This window comes from Cinclus cinclus, chromosome 2, assembly GCF_963662255.1.
Source record: "Cinclus cinclus chromosome 2, bCinCin1.1, whole genome shotgun sequence".
In the NCBI taxonomy this organism is placed as follows: domain Eukaryota; kingdom Metazoa; phylum Chordata; class Aves; order Passeriformes; family Cinclidae; genus Cinclus; species Cinclus cinclus.
In genome coordinates this window covers 80024619-80051316 of record NC_085047.1, presented here as the reverse complement: position 1 = coordinate 80051316, position 26698 = coordinate 80024619, and the positions used below count along the sequence as shown (strand labels likewise).

At 35.4% G+C, this 26698-nt stretch overlaps 1 protein-coding gene across 3 annotated transcripts in view; it reads left to right on the top strand.

Moving 5' to 3' along the window:
• FGF14 (fibroblast growth factor 14) overlaps positions 1–26698 on the top strand; it is a 376323-nt gene that overhangs the window by 295120 nt on the left and 54505 nt on the right. For all 3 annotated transcript variants that reach the window (XM_062514940.1, XM_062514938.1, XM_062514939.1), the window contains one exon: positions 3182–3285. In XM_062514940.1, coding sequence (XP_062370924.1) covers positions 3182–3285 — 104 coding nt within the window. The remainder of the gene's footprint in view (positions 1–3181; positions 3286–26698) is intronic.

The window sequence follows — 26698 nt, the reverse complement described above, 5'->3', positions numbered from 1 at the left end:
TTAGAACTCAATTCAGATTTGGAGTTCCTGCAAGTCTCCTCCATGAACTTAAACAAATAACCCTTTTCCATGACATTTGTTCCCAGCCCCATTTTCTGATATTTTTTGTGGTGGGAGTAGGCTTGCAGGCTTAGGAAAAGGAGGAAAACCCAAATGCTTTATAGCTGTGGTTTAGACAGAATTCAAAGCAAAGCAAAGGGAATGTGCACAGTCTTAGCACTGACAAGGAAGAAGGGTTTTACTTGCACCATTTTTGCCAATCAGTTTCCTTGTCTTCCCTGACACTCCCACATCTTACTCTGCATTTGGAATTGCCAGGCTTTCTACTGAAGTGTGCAGCATGGGAACACTGAGCTGTATTTCCTGAGCTGTTGGAGGGTGCCCTCTCTCTCAGCTCATCTGCAGACTCACTGAACTGGCCTTAGGCACATTAAGATGTTCAGGAACCTCACTCCCCACCCCTCAGGTTTTGGTGTCAGTTCATTTTCTTAAAGAGGGAAGGAAGCAGGGGACATGGCTCTTTTTAGCAACCCCCTCAGATAAGAACATATGTTAGGCTGTGCAGAACTGGAATGCCAGCAGACACTAGAAGGCTTTCTGCTTTTCTCAGAGCAGGTTTTTACTAGAGTGAGGTATAGCACAGGTGAATCCTAGGAATGTTTCAAATATGTAATTGAGCACAAAAGTCTTGCTCAGCAAAGAGTACTGCCCAGTCAGGTTCTGGAAGAAATTGAACATCTTTTGGCTTGCTTCAAAGTGCATTGAGATCACATGCTGTGCCTTACTGGTGCATGTTTTGTTGACTCCAGTACGAAACACATTGCTGAACATTTGTCAGTCAATAGCTGAATGTAGACTGTCCTCCCTAGGTTCATTTGAGTCTGAAGGATTCTGTGAAATTAACTGAATATTCAGAATGTGCAGAATTGCTGCATTTCAGGTCACAGTCTAAAATTTTAAGGGTTTGGACTAGTTACAGGAGCTCTGAAAATCTCCAGTTAAAATTTGGTGGCAGTGAAAGATGCATTACATGCCCTTCATAGTGCTTTCTGAATTCTCTAGCAGCTATAAACCACTTCAGTAACTTTATAGGCTACACATAGCACTGCTGTGTTACAGGCCTGCAATTCTTGTTCAATTGTCGTTGGACTTTTCTTTCTAGCTTTGGTGCTTTATTTTTATTGGTGCTATGGCAAATAATATCTAAATTTCAGAATTTTTGACTGAACCACTATGACTAGGAATTATTTTTCATTAGCTGATTTAGTTCTCATGGCTGACTTGTCTTTTGTGTTCACCTCTTTTCTTTATATAAGTATTGTTTGTTTTTTCCTTCCTGGTGTCCTCTCGATTGTTTCTTCAGTCCCTTTAGGTGTTCATATGCAGGTTTTCTCCTGCAATTTCTTTTCTTCTAGGAAAAAAATCCAAACTCAATTGCCATCTGATACTTTTGCTGTGACAGACTGCCTCTCCAAAACCCACAAGAGTGATTTTGCTGGTTTTGACATTGTTTCATTTGAGGATAATGACTTTATTACTAACTCTTTACTTCCAAATTATATTGAACCAAAAGTCCTCAAGCCATGCAGTGTTTAGCCTATATAATCTTAGGATATCTTTTCTGTGAGCACCATATGTCACTGTTTTACATTTATTAGAGAGGAAACCTTGTCTGTACCAAATGTTTTTAATTATATATATGTATAATATATATATAAATATATTTAATATATTTTTATATATTTATAGTATATAACTGTAATATCCTAGTGTAATGGAGAATTTTGGAAGTGAAAGAAATGAAAATACTATTTATTTGTGCTAATTCTTGTCATCACTTATATTTTTTTTGTAAACCTGCCAAATTGTTCTCAGTTCTTCGAGAGCTCTTCTGAACAACTTTTTCTTTTCTACTGCTCTAGGAAGAACTCTGCTATAATTCGCTGCTTTAAATTGGCTTTGTGCATTCCTAAAATTATTTGATGTTACACATTCTTTTTCTGTGTGAAATGCCAAAAGAAATGTGTCTCTTTTTTTTATACATGCCTGTATTTCCACTAACTGTTTGTTTGGTTTTTTTTCTCAGTTGTAAAAACTTGATCATATTCATAACCAAACTGTGGACTTTTGTCCTTTGACCAAACAGGAATTTTCACACCCTGAGAAATGTATTTATCCACTGCAGTTACGTGATCCTTTTTCTCTCGATTTGGGCTGTAGCTCTGGCATTCTGATTACAGATAGCCTCATACAGTACACTTTTTGGTCACACCTATGGATGTCCTTCTTAAATTTTGAGGAACTCACTGTAGGTGTTGCTGTGTTCCTGAGACCTGACTTGGTAGAAACATAGTTCCCAGTGCATATGTTGAACATGCAGGTTGTGCTTTTGGTTTTCATCCAAGGACTTGGGAGTCCTTGGCTTCATCCACAGTGGAAAAACATTTAGCATAAACTCTGTCTCATCCAGGTCTATTCTTACATGACTGATGTGTGCTTTGCATCTGATTTTCTAGCATGAGTCAGTAAATGCAATATAGGTGTGTGCTGGCATAAGTTTTAGAAGAATTGTTCCATGCCACCTACTTATATAACTTGTGTTTTTCTATGGTGAGGCTGGTAAACTCCCACTCTTCACACTGGTCTTTTTTCAGACAGTAATCAAAGTTGTGGTTGTTTGGATTACTACAGAGGTATACAGTACCTCACTTGTTCTAGGGTATTTGATGGTTTGATGGTTTTCTAATTACTTTCTAATTTTTACTCCAAGTTCAGTATTCAGTTCAATAATATTTATGCACATATAGAGTCAAGCACATATTTCAGTACTTTTATGAAGTACGATAAGCTTCTGTCATTACTTGACACCAGTGTCTTACTGCTTGTATCAAATAAATCATTCACAAAAGAAAAAAAAATATAAAGCACAGGTCCCTTGCCATCAGTCTTTAATGAGGGCATCTCTTAATCAAAAAACATAAAAACGCCCAAGAAAATAAAGTAATAAAGAGCTACTTGCCAGAATCAAAGAAGCAAGATTTTCTGAGTAAGTCTAATTTTAAAAGTGTAAAAAACTTATATAGATAGAAACTATTTTTCTTTCTTTTTTGCTAATAATGTTTGTTAGACCATTTTATTACCCATAGCATATTTATATCTGGTCATGTCTTTTTCTTCACAGCTTTATTCAACCTTATACCAGTGGGGCTTCGAGTTGTCGCTATCCAGGGTGTAAAGACTGGGTTGTATATAGCCCTAAATGGAGAAGGTTTCCTCTACACATCAGTAAGTACCTTGCTGAACTCTGTTTGGGAGGCATAGCTGAAGTTGGAGTCTACACAGGAATGAGACACACGTCCACTTTTAAGAAGTTCTGTGATGTCTGTATATGTTGCACACACCAAGCTTGTGTGTAGCATTATTTATAAATGGGACACGGTGGAAATTACTGTGTACGACGTGTGAAAGTCTGAATGTTAACAATCCTAAAAGAAGCATACCATAGAACTCTTTTCCTGGCGGGCTGTAGTGGTAGAGTGCCATATGCCACAAAGATTATAATTTTCAATTCAATTCTTCAATTTTTTTAAATAAAGATCTGCAATTATTTTCTTAGTAACTTGTTGATCAGAATCCAAAAACAGCTCCAAGTATTATTTTTATTGATAAAACTTATGAGTGCATCTTCGATCAGAAAGGTCATTATCAGCCTTTTGGTTTTCCACCATAATATTTTAACTGTATTCATGTGTTATTAATTTTTTTAATATCAGATATAAGGAAAATAAATAGTTCTGTGAGGGACTATTACCTCTGTAAAATTATCAAAGTTTAAAAAAAAGTCTTTTGAGTCACAGAGAGGACTGCTGGATGAAGTGACTGTAGAGACCTCAGATTGTTTATGATATTTCAAATGATTTGATGCTAATCACTCAGTGAGTTGTGAATATAAAATTCCTTGGTTTTGTATAAATATAGGGTCTTAAATTCCTTTGAAAGCCAAACAAACTTTAATGTGAACAGGCAGTTCTGTCAGGTTTTAATAAGGTATTAAAGGATTTTTCATTACTATCTTTTTATTGACATCTATGCTAAATTTATTTACACAGTGCTTGTCCCATTTTTTTATGTCACATAGTTCTTAAATCCCAACTGAGTTACAATACACTGCTTTGATTTCGATGTCCATCGAAAGGAAATTGGAAAGATTAAGTTTCTGTTGCCCTGAGGAAAAGTATTCTGTTTTTTATTTCAAACATACAATTGTCTTGCAAAAGCTAATTAGGAAGAAAAAATGAAACTAATCTTGAATGCCAATGTCAAGACAAAGAGAAAATTCCTCCTCATAAAATGCCTGCTGGAAACTCCAGCAGTATCATCTACTTTATTTTGCACACACAAAATAAATATTCTGTCGCAGAAAAACCTACAATATTTGCTATCAGAAGGAAGAAAATCTGAAGAAAAAACACAGAGCTATTCAAGAAAATTAATTACTGAATTTCCAGTTCCATCACATTGTGGGGGGAGTTAACTTCTGGATCGTAGTGTGAAGAGCGATTTTTTTGATGTGTTGGCACAATGAAGAATGCATTCTTGCCCAGCACTGTTTCTGAAGTGAGTTCTCAGTCCTCTAGAAAGAAATTCAAATTTCAGAAGATGTACTGTTTCCTTATAGTTAATTTTGCAGGGGACCACACATATACATATTGTGGTAGTCATTGTTTTTATGTATTACTCTGGAAATAATTCAAGTTAAATGAAGTTAAGTGAGGCAAGGAAATGAATGTTTTTATAATGTAATACTTACTCTTCCTTGTGCAGAGAATGAAAGATGAGTGGCCCATTAAATGACAAATTTGACATATTAGAAAACACAGTGTTAGACTTTGTTATGTCTGCAGAAAGATTTTCAACTTAAACTTTTGTCATGTAGAAAAATAATAACATTTGATCAAAAATTTAAAGGTGGTTTCAAAATATCGGTGTTGTAATACAGGTTTGTTTGTTCCATATTAATGTCTTGATAACACTGGTAATGCATTTTTGTCTCAGCAATTGCCTGCTTTCACCTTAGATACTAATGCATTTGAATATAAAATGACAAATCATCAGAGAGAAGTCTATTTTCTCCTGAGGATCAAGATGAAGATATAGGGTATACAGAATTGTGAATCACCATTTGTAGAAAAATATTTTTAACCAATCACTTTCTGTTACTGCCTTGGTAGACTTTGGATTCTTTTTTCACATCTGCGGGTTTGTTGCACCTAAATGCAGAAGTTCTGTATTACATGTCACATGTTTTTCCCTTGACTATTTAGGATAAAATGGGAGAAGAAAGTTTTCTAAGTCTGATATGCCAACTGCCATCACTGAAAAAGACTGCTGCATAATGGGAATGATAGTTAAAATGTACATATATTTATATTTATTAACAATTTCTTATAAAGATTTTAAAAATGGAAGCATTCCCTGTATACAAAGTAGCATTTTCTGTCTAAGTTGAGACTGATGTTCTGTATAGTCCTTCTCTGCTCACCAAGCAGAATAGCTCAGTGTCCCTTCTTCCCATCACATTCATATTCCCAGTATATGAAACCTATATCTTGTGAGAATATCCTACATGCTGATGCCTCTCTTCAGAGACTGAAGGGCCCAGCTCAATTATTTTTATCATAAGGTTCACATCACATTGGCTAATTAAGCAACAGCACTGACAGGAAAGGTATTATGTGTGAAGCTGCTGTGTGTTCTTTAAGAAGAAAACAAAGGTACAATGGCAGACCAGTTTTGCATACAAATTATCAAATGAAAATTCAAATTGTTTCTTGCCTTTTTAACAATCCTTTTTTAATGGTTGTTTGCATCAGATAGAGAGTCGCTCTTTTTCCCCCCTTAATTCTGCCATATTTAAGATTTTTTTCAACTTTTTCTCAGAGTTAAAACTAGAAAAATGTGCAGAAACTTCATAGAAGAGTGTTATGTCAGTATTTATTGGAACAGAAACAGGAGGGCAGAAAATTGTGTAGGAAGATCAGCCTCAAGAGCTTTTCATACCTATTTTGCCTGCTGCAGCACTTGAGATTTGTATTCTGTCCATTGAGATTTGATTGAGCCAGGGTGTTTAAAATACACTATCAAAGTCTTGTCAAATAAAGGACAAGAAGAATCTTTGGATTTTGATAGGGTTTTTCAAAATTCCTGAGAGAAATTTTCCAAATGTTTTTCCAAAATCATAACCTGATTTTTTTCTATGCATTTAAAGTAATTATTGTAATAACATAATTAATTGTTTTCTATCTTATGAAATATGAGAAAAAAAGCCTTTTCATGCTGTGTTTTGTCTTGTTCTTTTAAGGGCTAGCTCACTTAAAGGCTATCCATAAAGCTCACCTATTCTAAAATTTTGGATTGCTGGTAAAATTTTATTTCTATGTGCATATTTACATATGTCTGTATATCAATATATATCTAGTCATAAATAAGATATATTTACCTACTGGCAGCTTCCCAGTTCTACGTGTAAGTTAGTAAGCAATGAGAATTATAAAAGTGAGTAGAAATTTATTTTAGATGGTTTAATGAACTGTGAATAATTTAATATTTATGACTGACTAAATACCTGTAAAAGCTAGTTGGAGAATCTGGATTTTTCCACAAAGAGCCATCACAGTTACTAGTGAGAATTTTGAAATAATTGTTAAGTTCATATGTTAAAGACAAAAATTATGCCTTACTCCTTTCTTCCTTTTGAAAGTGTGAGCAAGATGAGGTTTCATTTCCAGGTTTTGTCTTGTCAAAATCAAAAGGAATGAAGCTGGCTCCATGCACTGAAAAAGGGATCACAGCTGCAGGGATCTGCAGCTCCATGGGGAACAGGTATTGCCTGCAACAGGAAGATGGCTGTGCAGTACTTGGCAGAAGCTTTTGTTGGGTTTGATGTTAATTTTGTTCAACTCCCTTTGCAAATGGTTCGTTAGTTCAACTTCCAGGGAGCTGAAGGTTTTGGGTTGCTTCTAGGATTTCCTGCTATTTTAGCAGGATGAAATCAGAGGTAAAACTTACAATGTGTTAGTTCATTTTGTGATTCTTATTTTCCTGCGATGAGGATATGAGAGTCTTCTGGGTTTCCATCAATGGATTTTTCTCCAGAATTATTTGATACATCTGGGAGTGTTCAGAAGGGCTACTGGTTCCCTTTTCCATCATAGGAGCAGTTTGGCATGGTGCTACTTGTATTTGGTGGGTATCAGAGTAAGAGAAAAGAAAAAATCCAAAGTGTAGACAAGAAAAAATTCTGTATAGAACATCTTAACCTGCTTGTGTTTTCTTCTTCTTTGTGTTTCCTCTTTCACCATTTCTTCTGCCAATTTTCTGAGACCAGAGCTGTGGACTAAACCAGAGAAAGAAGAGTATGTCTGTGATACTGCCCAGCAGCAGATATGAAAGTCATAGAAACTCACTGCATGGTTTCTTAGCAAGACTGATGCTTTAAAAGATGACTGAGCCTGCAGGGCCAGGTCTGACCTCCCTGGTCCCCTCTTTCACCACTGTACACTGTGGTTCCAGAAGTTCTCTTCTGGGTATGGGGTAGTGGGAACCTCACTGGAAGGATGTAGAAAGTACTGGAGAGACATGGCTGCATTTCTGGGAGGTTTTACCAACTTTCTGTAAAGTTTTTCAGAATTAGGAATGTCACACTACTCATTAACAGAATAATCTTGTGAGGTAGGGGTTTGGTTTTTTGATCTGCCACAGTACACAGTGTTGAGGGTGTTGGTTGGGGCAGTATTTCTGTTGCAGTAGGATATCACTTTGTGTCACAGCCTTCATGAAAGAGAGAGAACATCAGTATCTGTTGCTGAGCAGTGTATTTGTTCTATCGCTCCGGCAACTCTCACCTGAAAAAAAAAAAAAAAAGCCTTTGAGGATTTCTCCTGACATTTCAGCAGCTTCCCAATGCTGTTATTTCTGCCATTTCTTTAAGCCCACATAATTGACCTCTCTGAGGAGAACAAAATTCAGCCTCAAGGAAGAACATAGGAGCACCTTCAGTGAAGCCTGGAAAAGAGTGAGAACTGAAGTAGTCTGTATTTCTAATATTCAAATCAAAGTCAAATGAAAAATATTTTTTGTCTAGCTTCTCATAGAGCCTCACTTTATGCTTTGGAATAGCAAAGCTTAGAATGTGCAGTACTTTGAAGGTTCAAAGGTGCATAGAACTGAGCAGAAGAGCGTTTAAACTAGACAAAACCAAAGAGGAAATGTGATATTTTAAAATTTTAAACTTTTTACAAGAATTATCAAAAAGGGGTTAATGTTGACATCAGGACAACATTGTTAACAATGGTAGTTGACCTATGCTTGAGCAAAGATCATTCTCCACCTTGCAAAGTAATGTAGAAATAGTCAAGAATATATCTGTTTAGAGAAAAAGTAACAAATGGAGCTTGCTCTGTGATTTAAAAGATGTAGACTTTTATTTATTGTGGTCAAAATTATGCTAAGTATCTGAAAAGGGTAAATATCACTTCTCTTGAGGTATCTGTGGCTTCGTAAATGTAAGCACATAAGAATGGATTGTCTTATAATACTGTGATCAATAGAAAACATTATTTTCTTTCTTATGTCTGACTTATGCTTCAAGGTCTCAACCTGCTCCCACACATTTATCTTCCAGCATAGAGTTTACTAAGAAAAGGATAGGACCTTATTTCACTTGTCATTGTCTGTATCTTGGAGACACAAATACAAATACTTTGGAGAGAGGAAAATTATTTTTTTTTAACTTGAAAATCACAGCTGCTGGTAAGGACTTTTGAAAACTGATTATGTGGTATTTTTAAGAGTGTAAAGCCATAGACCTTATGCAAACTCCCTTATTTCAAGGGCTTAGTACTAAAGTGCTTCCTTACATAGGTATACCCTTTTTTTGTATTCAGTTTGGGATTAGTTAGAAAATGACCTATATTTGTTTCATGTCGAAAAATCTTTTTTTGAGAGGGATACAGCATGTTTCAGGGCTGTGTTCCCCTGTAAATTGAGCTGCATCTCTCAAAAGGTAAACAAGTTCAGCATGTTCCAGCAGTTGAAATACACTGACAGGGAGGAAGAAAATGTTTGCACGGTTTATGCTTATTTATATCTCTTTTTGGAGGTAGGCAATTTGTCTATCAGGTTGCCTGCCAAAAATAAATACAGAAAATTGCAAATGAATTTATTTATTTTATGGTAGCACTTAAAGAACAACTGATGACATAGCCCTGCTATGTTGTACAAGTGTCAGACGTCCCTGCTACAGCAAGTAGTAGAAAAGGGGTACAAAATACATACAAAGTCCATTACATTTTTGAGTGGGTTAGGTTTTCAGTACATTTTTGATTGAATGTGCTGAAGCCAATGCTTTCACACACAAGATAAAGCAAAAAATGGAGCCATTCAGAGACACATGAGAGTTTGATAAGGCAGGAGAGAAGTGAGAAGGGAAGAGATGAATGGAATGAGGCTGACATGAGGAGACTGTGATAAGAAGGGATATAAGAAAGTGGATAAATAGCACAGTGGAGCAGAACAGTATTGTAGAAAACCCTGTAATGATACCATCATTGTAGAAATGTTTAGGATGATATCACTACTATTTGAGTCTCATGCTTACATTGATTACTACCTTTCTGAGTTATATGCACCCACAAATGGCTACTTTTTGAAGTACTGTTTGTAAACCATATTGTTTAATGAAAAATGCTGCTTTGAACATATAAGGATACAATATTTTAGTGTGGCTTCTTAATCTATAGCCATAATTTCCTCCTGGAATTTGAATGCTGTACTGGGGGTAATTACAGAACTTGACTCAAAACTTGCAGCACTCATTCTTGCCACTTAAACCAAATATGCATGTCCTGTTTGTTTTCATTAATGTCTACAATATTAAGATCTAGTTGAATTTTTATCTGTAAGAAACAGTTTAGTATTTGCTTCAATTTTTATTTTCCTTTCTCATGTATATTTCTCATATTCCTGTGCAAAAAATCTCTTACTATATGTGTTCTCTCTTGCTGGAATATATATAAAATGCCTCCAGACTAAAAGTTGCTCTTTCAAACTTGCCAAAGCATGGACAATCCCAGAGTCTGCAGCTGCAGCTGGGTATTGTTTCAATAATTGCATGACAAGTAATAGTAACTGTAGGTAGGTGTGCTAAAATGAGGTAATCTAATGTTCATTCTTCAGGAAGTAGGATGACTGCCCAAGGGACTGAGAGAAATGCTTTCCCCAATGTACAGCATCACACAGTGCAGTTGCTCTGAAGGAGGTTTGTCTCTGAACTGTTGTGCAATGGTCACAGCTAAAGGCTGAGCCCAGGCTTGATGGACCAGCAGCTTAATCAAGTCTGTCAATTTTCTGCTTCTGGCAATTCTGTCTCTCATGATAACATCCCTGTATTTTCGGCCAATGTTTGTTTTGTTGCATAAATACAACTACACTATTCTGGAGGATTCTTTATTCTCTGCTGTATTGCTCTTAGAAATTTGGGGTTGTCTGTAATCCTAAATGTTGAATACGTCTCACTCTCTGTTGTATACCACTCTTGCCTTCTGTTTGCTTGCTTCCCTCCTAATTGTCACCTTTCCAAGCAAAAAGGATCATGCTTGAAATTTCTAATTTTCCTTTCATTATTGTTTATTCTTATTCATTGCATCCAAGTAAGGAAAGAGGCTACCAAGGATTTGGAATCTCTCAAATTTTAGACAATCATCAAAAACATGCTTCCAAAACAAACTCTTTCCATTAATGGTTAATGAGTATTGGCAATATTAAAGACAATTTTTGGAAGATTTTATGGTAAGTTGATTTCCATTTCATAATAAGAGGGGTTCTTACAGTGTCGAGAAGACTTCCTATTGCATCGTCAAGGAGTATAGGTAAGAAAAAAACCCAGCTTTCTGTATAGTGGAACACTTAGACACATGTGGTGCTCTCTGTCACTTCTGTAACTGCATAGTTAATGCATCTTCTGTTATTCAGGGCTGTTTCCAAAAGATTCTTGTCTAGATATAAAGATAGATAAACAGAAATTAACTGATAACTTTCAGATATTTAGTCTATTCTCAAAAAAATGTTTCTGTTTGTCTGAAAAATGGCTTCAGTCTGGCAAAAATGTGCTTTCACTATGTGAGAAAAAATCCACATTACCTTGCAGAAATTAAATAGTCAAATGCATATTCTGTGATTTTTTAAAAAAAAAAAATCTCTCAAAATTTTAAATACCTTTATAAGACTATTCAGTTTATATCTGATAATATCAAGAGGAAAGATGGGAATGGTATTTACCTAGGCAATTAAAGAAAATTATGCAAGCATCCTATAATTTCAGGGAACTTTCAAAGATACCCCTCATATGCTACACTAAGATAGTGTAGCCTCAAGTGTGAGTGTATTAAATTATCATCATATCTTTACAACATCATTCTGTATCATATATGGTCCTTATGATCAGGATCCAAAAGAAGGATCGTATATCTAAAATATTATTGTATTGTTCCATTCTACACAACAGGGCTTTGTATAAAAATTACAGTTTTCTAAATATCCAATATTGACAAAAGCCATAGATGCATTTGGTATTAGTGTTGTAAATGACTGATTTTTACACAATATGCATTACATTTCTGTAACAGGTTGATTTTTAGGGGTCTTGTTTCACCTTGCTATGATACACATTTATTTCTTGTTGTACCATATTCATTTTTTCATTTGAATAGACAAGTGTGTAACTAAGCCTAGTGAATGATGATCTGATATATTTATATCCCCTGTAATCTTCCCATATGCCAAGGGTCCTGTGGAAAAAAATTGGATATTTCTGTTTCTAAGGCAGCTTTAGCCATAGGCTGGATCCTGTATGGAACCTTGACCATCTGGGTAGGCCCATAGAAATGCTGATTCTGCATGTCCTGACTAATGACCCCTTACCTTGGCCTCTCACATGTTGGCAGAGCTTGTTAATCTGGGACCTGCCCAGGGGCGTTCACAGTCCCCTCTCTTATGTCTACATGCTGCAGGGGACAGGGCTGCTTCCACCTTCTTTTCCTGTGGGATTTTCTGTGACCAGGGACAAGATCTTGTGTGCAGCTTTGCAGACCTATGACAGTCTATGGCTGAAATATCCACAGAAAAGCCTGGAATTATCCCTGAAGACTTGTCATTCCTGGGGAACCAAGTCTCTGAAAGGAAAACTAAAGACCACATTTTGTTTACCCTTAAGGTAAATTTGTAGATAACTATTTGTTGATTAGAGATCATTTACAATGTAAATAAGGGTGTTAACACTGATTTTTATGCCTATACAAAACTGACTAGGAAAGCAAGCGTCCAGTCCATCAACTTGTATATAGTTAGCTAACATCAAGTCTTGATTTCCCTCTTAGTTTGTCAAATTCCTCCATCTTCCACTTTACCTGCTGGCAATTTTCCCTAACAGTGTTCCTTGCTGTATTCCTGTGGATAGGGCATGCTTGTATATGCTCACTGTGCTCATTTAGACAAATATCATAGATCTTCATTCCCATACAGGACCAATAGTTGAATAGTGTGTGACTCTTTCCTGCCTTCCTCCTCTTTCCCTCATTTGGGACACCATTCTGTCAGAGGCAGTTTTAGGTGGAAACAGACATCCCAAAGGAAAGTATGAGGTTCATTTGTCTTGTTACTTAACTGGGAAGTAGATGTGACATGGCATCAGAATAACTCCTAGCAGTGGTGGAGCCTTTTCTGCCCACAGCTTAGTGTAATTAAAAATCCTGATTTAAAATTTCTAAAATATTGCCTAAATATTGAAGGGCTCTGACATTTTTAGGAGTACTGGGTGTTGGCCCAGTTCTGATGCTAATTACAATTTTTGATCTCGTAGGTATCAGGGTTAGCATAACAGAGCATTTTCAGAACTCCCTCTTGGAAGGGTTAAATGGGTGAGTTTGTTGTGCAGTGTTCAGCATATCCTATTCACTGTCAGATGAGAAGCTCTCTTGACTGATTCCTGTTGATTTGACAAGGAGTCTTGTTTTTAGCAGACTACAAATACAGCCTTGGGGACGTATTTTCTCTCCCTGAGGATGCCTCACAAGGAATTGTAAATCTGTAGAAAAATCAGCAGTCAAACCTGAATTTTATTGCAGCAAAAACGTTGGAGTAGGGGGAAGTAGACAAGTCACCCCATTGTGTTTGAATTCAGATGTGACTTGTCTTTGCACTCTGTTCTCCTGATATATTTGTCACTAAACATTTTGTAATAAAAAGTGACATGATGCCATTACCTGGAAAACTGTGAACATCTGGACTTAAAAGACAGGATTTGTAGGAAAATCTTGTACTTTGAGTAAGTGGAACAAAAACCTGAAGACTTAATTCCTTCAGTGCACTCATGACTTTCTTTTTTCAATAGCACATCATATTATGGAAGGCTTTGGCTTATTAACAGACTGATAAGATTTTTTAGCATTACCAGACATTTCCATGGTGTTACTTAATCTTTAGTGTGATTTTATCTGCAAAACTGACAACAGCGTTTCAACATGAAAATGAAATGCCAGTACTTTGTGACTCCACAGATGTACAGAGCTAAAGACCCAAAGTTTTCCACCAAAGAGATGTGATTGCCTAATTCACCATGGAATTGTTTACTTACTGCAGAATTGCCTAACGGCTGATGAATTTTAAAAAGATAGAGACAGGGCTTTATACTACAGGCACAAAACAAAATATAGCCAACATTTCAAAAGCATAATATGTTCTCTTTTTCATGTCCCTCTTGGCCAGCATGTGACTTCTGTGTTGTGACTGATGTCCCCTAAGCAGTTATACTCTTTCACATTGCTGTTCAGGCTACAGGCCAAAACTTAGCACAGCCCAGGTCACCAGGAAAGAAAATAATATTATGAAAAGATCTACTCTTAAAAGTAGCTTAGATGATGTTAGGAATAGGTACAAGTATAAGATTTTTTAAATATATTTGCCAAGGATTGCTACTGTTTCTCCCCCCAGTATTTTGTATTACTGGATGAGTATGGCTTTATTAAAAAAAAAAAAAAGTCTTATAAAATTTTAAATAAAAAGTAGACCTGCTTGAGATTAACTGCAGTCCAAAATTCTTGTTGGTATTTTTTTTTTTTTACCCTAGGATGGGTTTGGATGTTCCCTGCCAAGGGAAGTACAAAATACATGTTAGTGTGATAATGAGAGAATAGCCTAGTCAGACAAAAGAACAAAGTATAGTTAATACAAGACCATCTGAAAACACAATCTCTGTAGAATTATATTTGTTTATAAAATGGCATAGAATGACTTTTAGATTTGGAAGCAGTTTTTCTATTTGTTCCAGTTGGATCTGAAGCCATTGGTGTATACTTCAGCAGGTACTGGAAGGATTTTTTAAAGAGTAAGCATCATTCTCGTTCAGCTTCTGGAACAGAATATATCAGGGATAATTCCTTCATTTTATTCAGTACACAAATGCTGTTAGTGGAAATGCATTTTAAATTTCAGCCTGCTTTCAACCTTGTACTTTCCTCTTTCCCTCCCCCCACCCCTTTTTTCTCTGGATTACTTCTTTTAAGGGTTAAGGGAACATAGGAAGATGCAGCATTTAATATTCTGTTTCAACATTTAGCTGTTCCTGAGGAGGACTGAGTTGAGTATTTTCTTCTTGACATTTGAAGATCAGGAGTGCGCCCTTGTCTCTTCATTTTCAAGTGACTATTGGCACCAGCAGCAAAGGAGATGAAGGAAGCAGCCTTTCAGGCATTGGAAGTGACAACTTCAGGAAGCATCAGCTGAGGCTATTCTATCACCCATTTAGCATTTATCTGACCATTGAAGGTGGCTGAACAATAGCATTTGAAAACAGAGTAAAAATAATATTGGTATTTCCCTTAATACTTACAGAAATTTCACCACATCTTTCACAAGTGTCAGCATCCTGCATGGTGCTCAGAACTATGAAAGTCACTTTTCTTCAACTGACATGATTAGACTAGAAGATAGGCCAACTGATTTTTGATTTTCAGGGATTATCATGTGAAGGTGACTGCTCTATAGATGGAATATGAGGAATAGTGAGATAGTATCTAAATTACTTTGTCCAACTCAGAATTTTGGATGTACAAGTATGACACTGAGAAAGAAGGAGACAGAGGAAAGGATTAAGATTAAATGATCCATAGGTAGATTATATTAGGTTCATTTCAAACTTTGTCAATCATCTGTCAAAACTGTCTCACTATATGAAAACAGTCTCACTAGTGAAAATTGTTAGAAAATAGCCATGGTAAAAATAGCCTCACTTGAAATTGTTGGAGTTAACCTAATAGGAAGTGCAGGAATGCGGGAAATGTTAGAGATGGACAAGATGCAACATTCACACTAAATGACCTTTTATTCTGGCAGATCACAGACTTTCTAAGTTGTGAAGAGGCATGCTCATTTTTTTTTTTGTTTGTAGATATGTCAATCTCAGAAATACAGCATAGAGTTCTGCAGTCTGAGTCTTCAAAATTGCATTTTAACCTCGTTACCCTCATGACTTCCAGAGACACATTTTTGTGTGAGCCTACAGTGGTAGAAGCTTCATGAATAGATGTGAACAATAAAACACTACGCATGGAAATGTAAAGAAAATGTTGGTAGTTGTTTAACTGAAAAGTCAAAAAATTCCTCCATGAGTTACCTGTTAACATAGATATTGCTGAATAAAGGAATGATGTAAAGAAATTGTAACTCTCTAGGCATTCAAGGTATTAAATAAAAATTAAAAGTACTTTGAAAGAGATGCTATGAATTCATCTGGGTAATTTTTTTTTTAATAAAATAAATAATTCAAAAGTACAGAAAACAGAAACAATTACTTAACCAAATTTTCAAGATTTTTAGGAGCAGAGACAATGCTGAAATCTTCTCATAAATTTTAGTAACAGTTCTAGATAATCAAAATAAAAGAACTTCATAAATACAAGTTCATTTAAAAAGGCTCTTATTATTTATATGCATAAAGGGGTGTTTTAGTGCATATATTTATAATTAGACTAAGTAATATTTTTGTGAAAGAGATGTACTTCAGAAGTTCTGTAAATAGGTTTGTTCATGTCTCTTTTTTTTCTTAGAAGTTGAAACAACCTCCTTTTCTTCACTTTCTTTGCTTTGTCAAAGCAAATAATGTTGGAAAATGCCTGCATCTATTTTCTCTTTTTTTTGTCAGGTCCTATTTTTTAAAGTAGTGCTATACTGTTTTTCCTTTGTCAATGGATGAAAGAAGGAATTTTATTTGGCATTTCGTGATGCTTTTGCTGAAGGTTTCCAACTCAGCTCCCATCACTGGTAGACAGCAGGGGGTTCTCTAGCTATGCTCAACATTGTTAGTAGCATCTTTCTGGTAATGTTGACTTGATATTGCTCTGTGATTGGAGTGACCAGGAAAGCCAGTTCTGATGGGTAAGTCCCTATTAAGGTGGCACACTGTTCTTTTATTGCAAAATAAATATCTACTTTCAACTGTAAAAAGACAATCAAATAAGTAGATTAATTTATTTGTTCTATAGTATGACTAGGTAAAACAAGGAATGATAAAAAACAAGCAAATATTTTCATTAACATTTTTTTCTTTGTCACATTCCATTCTAAACATGAGTGTTGAAATATTGATGGGAAGTCAGGCTTTTGTAGGGCAGGTTATTAAAATTATAATCTTATAATAAAGGAATATTAATTATTATATATTAGGAATATTGTTCCTAATAAAGGAATATGCCAAGGATTTCTCACACACTTCAGTAGTTTTCATGCTCTTGGGTAGCCTCAATGAGGGGGGGGGGGAAACTCTGTTGCTTCCATGAGTGAAACCAGAGCCTTAGCAGTGCCAACAAATACCCATAATATACTGACAGAAACTTATTTTGTTGACAAATTCTTCCTGGTGAACCCAAAAAAATTAATATACAGAAATTAATGTAGTTTTGTTATTCCCACGTGTGCTGTACAAGAATGCCAGTAAGCTTTTTTTGTCTTCCTTTTGTAAAGTAATAAAATTTCAGAAGCTGTTTAATTGACAAGAGTTTAATTGAACATGGCAACAGAAGTATATATTAAGTGTCAGTTATGAAGCAGAGATTTGAGATATGTGAATATGTAACAGTTGAAGCTAATCTGCACGGAGCTTCTAGATCTTTCTCTAGAGTGTTTCAGTCCACACTCAGACAGGATTAGGAAGCAGGTGTTTGAATTTCCCACTGCTTTCTTGATTTTGAAAGTCACAATAAATTCATCACAGTACCATAGCATGAGGTTTGAATGTAGTCACAAAGCCTTCTGTCACATGGGAATTATCTACAGAAATTATTGATAGATTCAAATTATTTGAGGTAACTTTATGTTAGAATGAATTTAACAAAACTGTAAAATTCTTTCTGCAGCAAACCTGATGTAGTCTGCAGTGTGGAATACCCTGATATCTGCCACTAAACCATGACAAAATTGCATTTTTCATCCACATGCTGTCTCCAGAAATGTGTCCTTAGTAAATTCTTTCTATCATTTTAACAAAATGGTGAACAGTGGCAGAACAGTGGGAAAACATCTTTTTCATACAGTTTGTTTGTTGGGGGCTAAAACCTCATGTTCAATGTAGCTGTCTAAAAATGAGCTTTTTGTCTTCTCTTTTATTTTCTAGTTCTGGTAACTATTTCTTCCCTCAAGCCTGTTTTGTTAGCTGACTGGATTACCTGAACACAGGGACTAAGTTGTAATTTCTTCCAGATGAATTTTATATTGATCCACCTTATGCAGACAAAACAACTTTCACAACCCAGTCTGGCACATTTGGTCTTGACCATGGGTATGTCCTAGCTATACTGTAGATGAAGACAAAGCAGGACCAGGTACAGCTTTTGGTATTTTCTACTGGGTATTGGGAAAGTTTCCCTAAATAAGACTCTCTTCTAATCTGCTAGGTGCAACTTCTGCAGTGGAGAATAGTAAAAAAACAAAACAATATTGAACAGAGCAAACATAACTAATCATTTCAGATGTCAGATATAGCATACACATTGAATAATACATTGTGATTTCATAATCACATCATTTAAAAATATTAAATCTGTATTTCATGGGTGGCAGTTAAGTGAAGTGCAGTGAGATGTAAAGGATTCCAGGCCATATTCTGTTAAAGCTTCTTTAGACTTGGCACTTACTCCTTGATAGCATCAAAGGTAATTTGAAATGTAAATAATGCTTGGGAAAATAGTGAATCTTTTATTCAGACCTCTGCACTTAATTCAGTGACATAACTTGCAAAGTTTATATTTTTGAAAGGTGTTAGTCCAATAAAATGGAACAGGGTTTGTTCTTTTTGATGAGGTGCACTTAGTTTCTCTTTCACCTTAAAAGTAATGTAATAATGAAAGATTTAAGGTTGAAACTGAAAGGATGCTTTTATTTCCAATTTTTATATTAAAATGGCTTTATATCTCTTCTGTGCAATAAAGCTAATAAAAATATTATCTTAGAGTTAAACTACTATTTTTTTCTAGGATACTGAAAAAATTACATGACATCTATAGCTAGGTGTTAGTATGACGTTGCAGGAGACCTGTCCTCTCTTGTCAGAACTTCTGGCTCTAGGAAGCTTGTTATATCTCCTTGAAGGCTTTTCCTAAGTGTAGTTCACCACGTACATGGTGTATTATATGCATTTTACTTTGGGCTTCAAGAATAACATTATTTGAATCCTCATATAATCATTTGGGTAATTTTTTCCCTTTCTGTATTTCCAAATGCTGTATGTCAGGGGATATGAAACTATTTTGAGAGCATCACTCCTTTTACTTCAAAGAACAGCTTCGGATGCTTTACTAAATTTATGTTGAAAAATAGTGCCTTCCATTGGTCTAGAAGACAGTCAAATATCCTAGTATTAATAGTATATTCAAAGCCAATTTATCCTTTTTGTCAAAAAAAACATAGGAGTATAGAGTAGCAAAGAGGAGTATAGGACTAGGAGTACCTTCTTTTCTTTTTTTTTGGTCCCTAGATTGCTTAACAAATTGCTAAAAAGGTAATGAAATCAGAAATATCCCCTACCTTTTTTTGGTTGGTTGGTTGGTTTTTCTTTTTTTTTTTTTACTTTTTTTTTCTGTTTTTGTTTGTTTGCTTTTGTTTTTTGGGTTTTTTTTTAAAAGTCAGTACTATAGCCTAATTAACAGCCCTGTATTTTGGAGAAAATCCATTCTGCAGTATTCCTGCAGTTAAAATACTTAGTGCAATAGTGTATTAGGCTGTAAACAATATTTCTGAGGGCGTGAAAATCAGTGAGTATTGTGCAAAACCTAGCTACAAAAGAATTTCCAAGAAAAGTACATGTGTAACAGAGCATCCAATTTTCTACTTTTGTTCCTTAAGACTACTGCTTCCTTTCTGAAAGAAAATGGAGTGTACGTGAAGAGTGGCTAAACTTTTAAAACATAAGAATGGCAGAGGCAAAGATAAATGCAGTCTCCTGTAGTAGAATTATATATATATATATATATATATATATATATATATATATATATATATATAAAATTATATATATATATAAATTACAAGTGGAGTTGGAAAATTTAACTAAAAGGATTTTCCATTACGTATAATCATTTTCATTGCTGTTCAAAGTAACACTGTTGTAACAGTGGTCAGGGAAAAGAAAAAGACCTTTCAGTGAGAATGCCTTCAGGATATACTGTACCACTTAGCCTGTAGTATGAGGATGGCTATCTTAGTAAAAACACTTAATAAAAAATAAAAATACCTTAACAAAAAAATACTGCAATAAAAAATTTCCAGTTAACTTGGAAATGTCAGATGGTAATTAGAATGCATTTTCCAACACTGAACTCTGAGTGGCTCTTCAAGACAATTGCCAGGAGCAGGTAGGATGCAGACTAATGCACCTGAAACCTCATATATATGAAATAGAAATTGCTGCAGAGACTGCTTTGAAATGTGTGGCTGCTGTACCTGGTTGAAATCTCATGGACCAGCAGCACAGGTTTGTAGCTACAATGTAGGTAGCTCATAACCTCCTTCAGCAGCTCCAATGGCCCAAACATAAATATGTTCATTTTGGGTAAAACTCCCACTAAATTCAACTGGAGCAAAGCCCAAACAAGAGTGAATACCTTTGAAAGTTCCACTTCCTATTTCATTAAATGGAATGATGAAACAGTTGCCTATTTTCTGGTGTAATGAGGTTATCACAGAAAATGAGGTACCACAAAAGGACTCAAAAGCATTTGGACTTCTAACACTTTTGGGGGGAAAAAAGCATTTATTGCTGTGATTTACAGCTCAGTTTTCCTGACATTGGTTTGATTATGAGGTCTGAGAAGCTTTAATATATTCTTGAGAGGTGATGTTTTTATGAAGTTAGAGATAACAACAACACTTGATTAGTTCAACAAGCTGTTTAAGATCTTGTAAATTTATATTTTAGTTTAACCTTCTGTCTTTAGGGATAGTTTGTATTTTCTCCAAGATTTCCAGTAGCTTTGCTCTATGTTGAGATGAGTCCATTTTAATTTGAGTTGCTTTTCACTGCAAGAAGCAAATAGCATTCAGAAAAGGAATGGCATGATGACCAGATGACAGTTCAGAAATGGCATCATAATCCTACCATTAGTACGATATTTCACCCTAATGAAAGGGGAAATTTCAGAAAACCACTGGGAAACAATTTTGATAAGCTGTGTTAAGAGCAGAAAAATATTTCACTTAAGTCATGGCTGAAGCTTTAAATACTGCATACTCTCTCACTTTTTCACATCTTCCAAAAAACCCCACAAAAACATTAATTGTCAAGAAGGGAAATTTTATCTCAAGCAAGAAGTAAACTAAATCCCAGGAGATTCCACTAGCATGCTGCATAACAGTAATAACTGAAGTATATCTTCCTTGAAGAACTTTTTTGTGAAATCTCATGTGACTTTTTATTGCGTTCTGAAATGTGTTTTCCTAAGAAGCTTCAGTTTAAGCTTGCTTTGTGCATCACTTCTTCATTCCCCTTTGAGTTATTTTCTAGCAAAAACTAGAAATAGTTTTAATGCCTATAAATTCTCTTAAGGGTAGTTTAATATGACATGACTGTGCAGTAGGGCACAACCTTTGGGCTTGCTGTGAAGGTAAAGATTACTTCAGAAATATTATAGAGATTAGGAATTAATTGGATAGATAGTTATGACTTCAAGACTTAAAAAGCCTTCACAACACAGAAAAAGAAATAATAAAAGCATGAATGTTTGACCTTTTTTTTTAAACATTGACCAAAAGGTTTCAGAACAAAATAGTATTGTGTAAAGGAGATGCTTGAATTTTGTACACTTTTATATTTTTGTATAAAAGATAAATAGCCAAAGTTCATGTTCATTCAAATGTTCTGGAGCCACATAAACCTACTGCACCAATTTTCTTCCATTTCCGCAAGTAGCTTAGAAAATATTTGAAGTAGTGCAATGCTATGAGTTTTCTTGATGTTCTTAGATTGCTTTAGTAGTGTGTTAAGTGTAAAAGCTTCAAGAAGTGAAATTATGTAGGCACTGGCATGGAATATGAATATTACCATTGAAAGACAAGTCTGTATCCTCTGACTAATAGAGACTGGCAATGAAGACACTCATGTCTAACCTTACTTCCTTCAAAATAATTTTATTATTCAGAGCTTATTGTCCAATTAATTAAACTCTGAATTGTACTAAATTTGAATGACTATCCTAGGGCAGGTAGTTCTTTCTACACTGTGAGTCTTTTGTTGGGTGATAAATCTGGTGTCACTTTTTTTTTTTATTTGCAATACAAATTCCTTACATGCTAAAGTGTGGTTCTTGTCACACAAAATTACTCAGTGTCATGGTGGCAGAGCTTTCTTGATAGGCTTGTAAAGTCAGTTCATAAAACTGTGTGTTTGAACAATGAACTGCATGTTCATTTTTTTAAGTGATAAATTTAAGATTTTAATTAAGCCATAAATTAAAGCAATAGCTAATTGTTTTAAAGGTTTTGGAGTGTTTGTTATTTTTCTTTTTTTGGCTGAGCACTATATTGTAATTGTAGTCACCATGAAAGAAACAAATTATGTAGAGGTTGTAGCTGTCTGTGTAGTTCAGCATGCTCAAATTCCCAAAACTGAATTCTTCCTCCATTGTGTATAGCAAACTGATTTAAACATTTACTTGAAAACATGAAAATTCCACAATTAAAAGTCCAGAACCAAATTATAATGGCCCTGTATCATTTAACCAGACTAATCATCTAGTTTGTGCAAGTCATAAATAAAGATAGCACCCCATATCTTCTAAGAATACTTTTGTAAAGAAATGTATTCATGTAAAAACATTGTTCTCCTTCACTGAAAGAGATCTGTCTCCACCCTACTCCATGTCCCTTGTACTACGTGCAAATTTGCTACTATTGCTCTGATAAGAAAGAAGGGGATGCAATGGACACAAGCGTTTTATTTTATATAGGTCTCCAGCACACCAGGAACATACCTGAATATGATTTACAGGTTTGGGTCTTCCCCAACACCCCTTTTCTAAAGAAAGTAGTCATAGTGATTTTGCTTGTACCGTGTTTTCTGTGTTGTGATTTGTAGGTCTGGGTTTGGGTTTTTTCCTTCCTCTTTCTACATGAATATATTTTTTCTGTGTTACAGGGCTAGATGGACTCTGTCCGATGTGACCCTTCTTACTCAATGGGATTGCAGCTGGGTTTATACTGCTGCAATTCTCCTGTCTGCTGTGTGCTTATCAACTACACAGCATAAAGCAGGCAGAGTAAAGGCAGTATTTAAAGATTTTTTTTGAGGCCACATCTGCTGTACCTTTCTGAAGGTTTTATTTTTTTGTGTTCCCCCAAATTCAGCAACATCAGTTTTCTGTATCTTTGGTAACAGCCAACACCTGGCATCATGCTAGATGCCACTCCTTGATGGTGCAAAGATATTTGTCATACTTTGTAGGTACAGGATTCAATACAAAGATTTAAATAGCAGCTTCTAAGGGTGGGTTTCCAAAAATTCAGTTTCTCAACTATGCAACAGCTTCCTGTGCTTTTTGGTCTTGCAAGGAAACATCACTCATTTATTTATTCTATGGTAATTAGCCAAGAGCTGCATTACTGTGTAATTTAAGATCTCCTGTGTCAAAGTGATGCCACCTTGGCTGTTTCCTGAGCTTTCTGCTCCTGGTGTTTCTCCTTGTCAGAGGAGTCTCAGGAGAGAGGAATGGATGCTGGGGAGATTTTTGCCTCTTATAAGGATGTGGCGATACTCATTACTCTTGCAAAACAGAGTCAGCACGTAGGGCCTAGGAGTGGGCACAGGGGTTAACCTAACCAACCTGTAAAGAATCTGTGATCACGTTTGCAGAGCACCTGCTTTGCTGAGACCTTGATCCAGGAAGGTAATAGAGGGCAGGAGCCACAGGGGGATGTGCAGACGGGTCCCTGCTCCTCTGTGCTGTCCCGTGGGGTACCTGCTGTGGTGCATTTCAAGCCTCTGTGGTCTCAGCTTGTGGGTCCTTGTTGCCCAAACTGTCTCACACGATTGACTGCTGTCTGTAACCACAGCCACAGAGGTGCCAAACAGCTCATTTTGCTTTTTACTCCCTCTTCTGAAGAATCGTTATATGGCTGCCAGGGCTGCCAGTGCAAAATTAAGATAGATGGCACATATCACATACTTAACTTTCTGCACCAGCTCTAGGAAATCCTACTAGTATTTCCAAATTTTGTGTCTATGTTTTAGTTAGCATGATTTTAAGAATGACACACCTGGTTTTGTACATGCAGCCATGCAAGGGAAACACAGTAATTTATTTCTAAGAGTGCTGAGGTTTTAGCTCAAAAGATGACTGAAGAGTTCTGATGTAGCACTGTCAGTGGCTGTGATTACATTTTAATTTCTTTTAAAATACAGCAACTTGTCCATAGGGGAGACTAGACACATGTGAAATATAAAAAGTTAAGGGGTTTTTTTTGGTTGGTTGGTTGTTTTTATTTTGTCTAGAAGCATAAAATAGGGATAGAAGATTTGATGGATCTTTGCTTATAATTTTTTTTCTCACATAAAAAAAAATCAGAAAAAAGTGCAATAAATATATATATTTTATTTATTATAATTTATATAATATATGTAATCCTTAAATATATTCTCTTTTGGTGGTGGGAAATATTCTCTCTTAAATAGCAAAAACAATTGGAACAATAGGTGCATATAGTATATATAACAATTTGTGAGAACTTGACTTAAGCAATAAAAACAATAGGAAGTCATTAGCTCAGACAGTTAACACAGTAACATTAGCACAGTTACTATTATGGATCTAATAGAAACCATGCTGGCTTTTTTGTACATATGAAAAATCAATTTTTACTTTCCATGCACACAGAAATCAATGTACTATAGTGAGCCTTTCATAAAGAAAAGTCCTTCTGCCTCTTGGTTTAAAATTTTCAGATGGAGCTAACTTTAAAGGGACTCATCAATACTTCATTTCTGATAAAAGGAAATATTTATTTTATAGTATCTGGGGCAGTTTCATGATTTGTTTGTGATTTCATGAGGATGTTGTGGTGGTAAAGGAAACCATTATTACTGGTAACAATTGCATTCATTTCAAATGGGTGAAGTAATGCAATTCGGTGAGCAAAATTTGCAAATCAACGCTGTAAAAATGATTTGTTGTGCTTGGTTTGAAAAGCTGATGTGTTTGTTGCCTATAAAACTGAGATGTAGTACACAGTGCAATGATGTGTAAGTGGATATATAGTAAATAGAAATAGATGGGATTTTTTCTTGCATAAATTTCTTTTCAGCACCTAGAAAAGATGCATCTGTATTTCATGTAATAAAGACCATACCCTTACGGGTATTTTTTCATTAATGCCTTAATATTTCAGACAGAATAGACTTAACTGAAGGTAAAGCAACAGATAAATGTGACATTTCAATAATAGTAACTGTTAGATAGCAGGGATGCCACTGATTTTGCATGTTTTAGAAGAATATGCAGGTATAAAACTGATGACATTAATTATTTGGTGTCTTTGAGAACACCCAAATCTATTATTTTGCATTATCTTAATACCTTGGCATCTGATTTAAATCTCCTGTTTTCACATATTGCCATAGTAGATTAGGTACTTTCTAAATTTCCTTTTTTGTTCTCGAGTTTTTACTGCAAGGAGTAACCAAGAGCCTTTTCAGAAGGAAGACTGGCAAGTTTGAAAAAATTTTAACTTTTGATTTTGCAGATTCTGTGATTGTTCAGGTTTGGCATTACTAAGCTGATAAATAGTATCTTTTCCACTTTTTTTCTATATAGGAGAAAGTTTCAGTGTTTACTTTTGTTCTGGAAAAGCATCTGCCTGTCCCATGATTAGCATTGAAATTCTATTTGTAGTGGTTTCTTTATTAGTTTTATGAACTTCTAAATGTGAAGATTTGAAGAAGTGAGAAGAAATTTTAAAACCTCTGCAAAGCAACCCTGTTCAAAGCAATTATTTTTATTTGATTTTATTAAATTTTTACAAATCTAAGACTTGTGGGTTTTCAAAGCATCTATTCTTGTCATCAACTATGGCTTTTAATGAACTGGATAGCTTTCAGAATTCAAAACAAACTATTACTTTCCTTCTTCAGTGTACTTTGCAAACGTGACCTGGTCAGTTCTAGCATTGGTGTTACCACCTTCATGGTTTAGCAAGTGCTGCAAATAGAATCCTCATGGTCTGAGATTCCAGACCTGGTGAAATTCCAGATTATAGAGATGTCATAGTGGAGCATAGCAGAGAAGGGGGGAGGTCTCCACACAGCCCCAGGTGCTGTGATGCAGGATTATACTCAGTTCTTCTACATTGCACTGCTGAACAAGTTTCTTCCAAAAATTCAGTTCGTACAAGATATTCCATTACCCCTTATTGAACTGACTACAAAAGAAATTCATCTGGGAGATGATTTTAGGCTGGAGGAGAAAGGAGGTTGGTTCTCATTCTTGTGATCAAAGTTGATCCAAAATTAAGCAATTTGTAATACTGCTGACATAATGGCATTTGACCTCCACACGTCTCAGTCTTTGTGATGTTACAATTCTTGCCTTTGACTTCCTCTTTGATCTTAAGACCCTTCTTGGGAAAATAGACCAGATGCAAATTCTCTTACGGTTTTTTACTTCCTTCTGTATTCCATTCAAAATACAATTCAAGCCAAACCTCATTTCCCAGTTTTCATCTTGCATTAGAAGTAGTTGCAATTTTTAATAAAGAGTTTCAAATAGAGGAAAACCAAGAAATGCTTTCATCAGTATGTTTCTTAATAGTTCCTTATAGTTTAGGTCCCCGCAGTATATCAGCTGCACTGATATACTATGTATCCTTCTGCAAAGGGCTCCTCCAAACAGTTAGAAGAGTAGTGTCTTTATAATAGTTTTGATTCCACATACAGCAGCTTCAATGAGAAAACAAGATAGAACTTCATTGACTTTATGGTGTGCAAATATCTATAGTGTACTTAGGTTTATAATTGATAAGATAATTTCAGGATTCCTGTGCGCAAATTTTGAAATTAATAAAAACCCACATTGAGATCTTTATGTAAAATTTCATATTTTAGTTTATA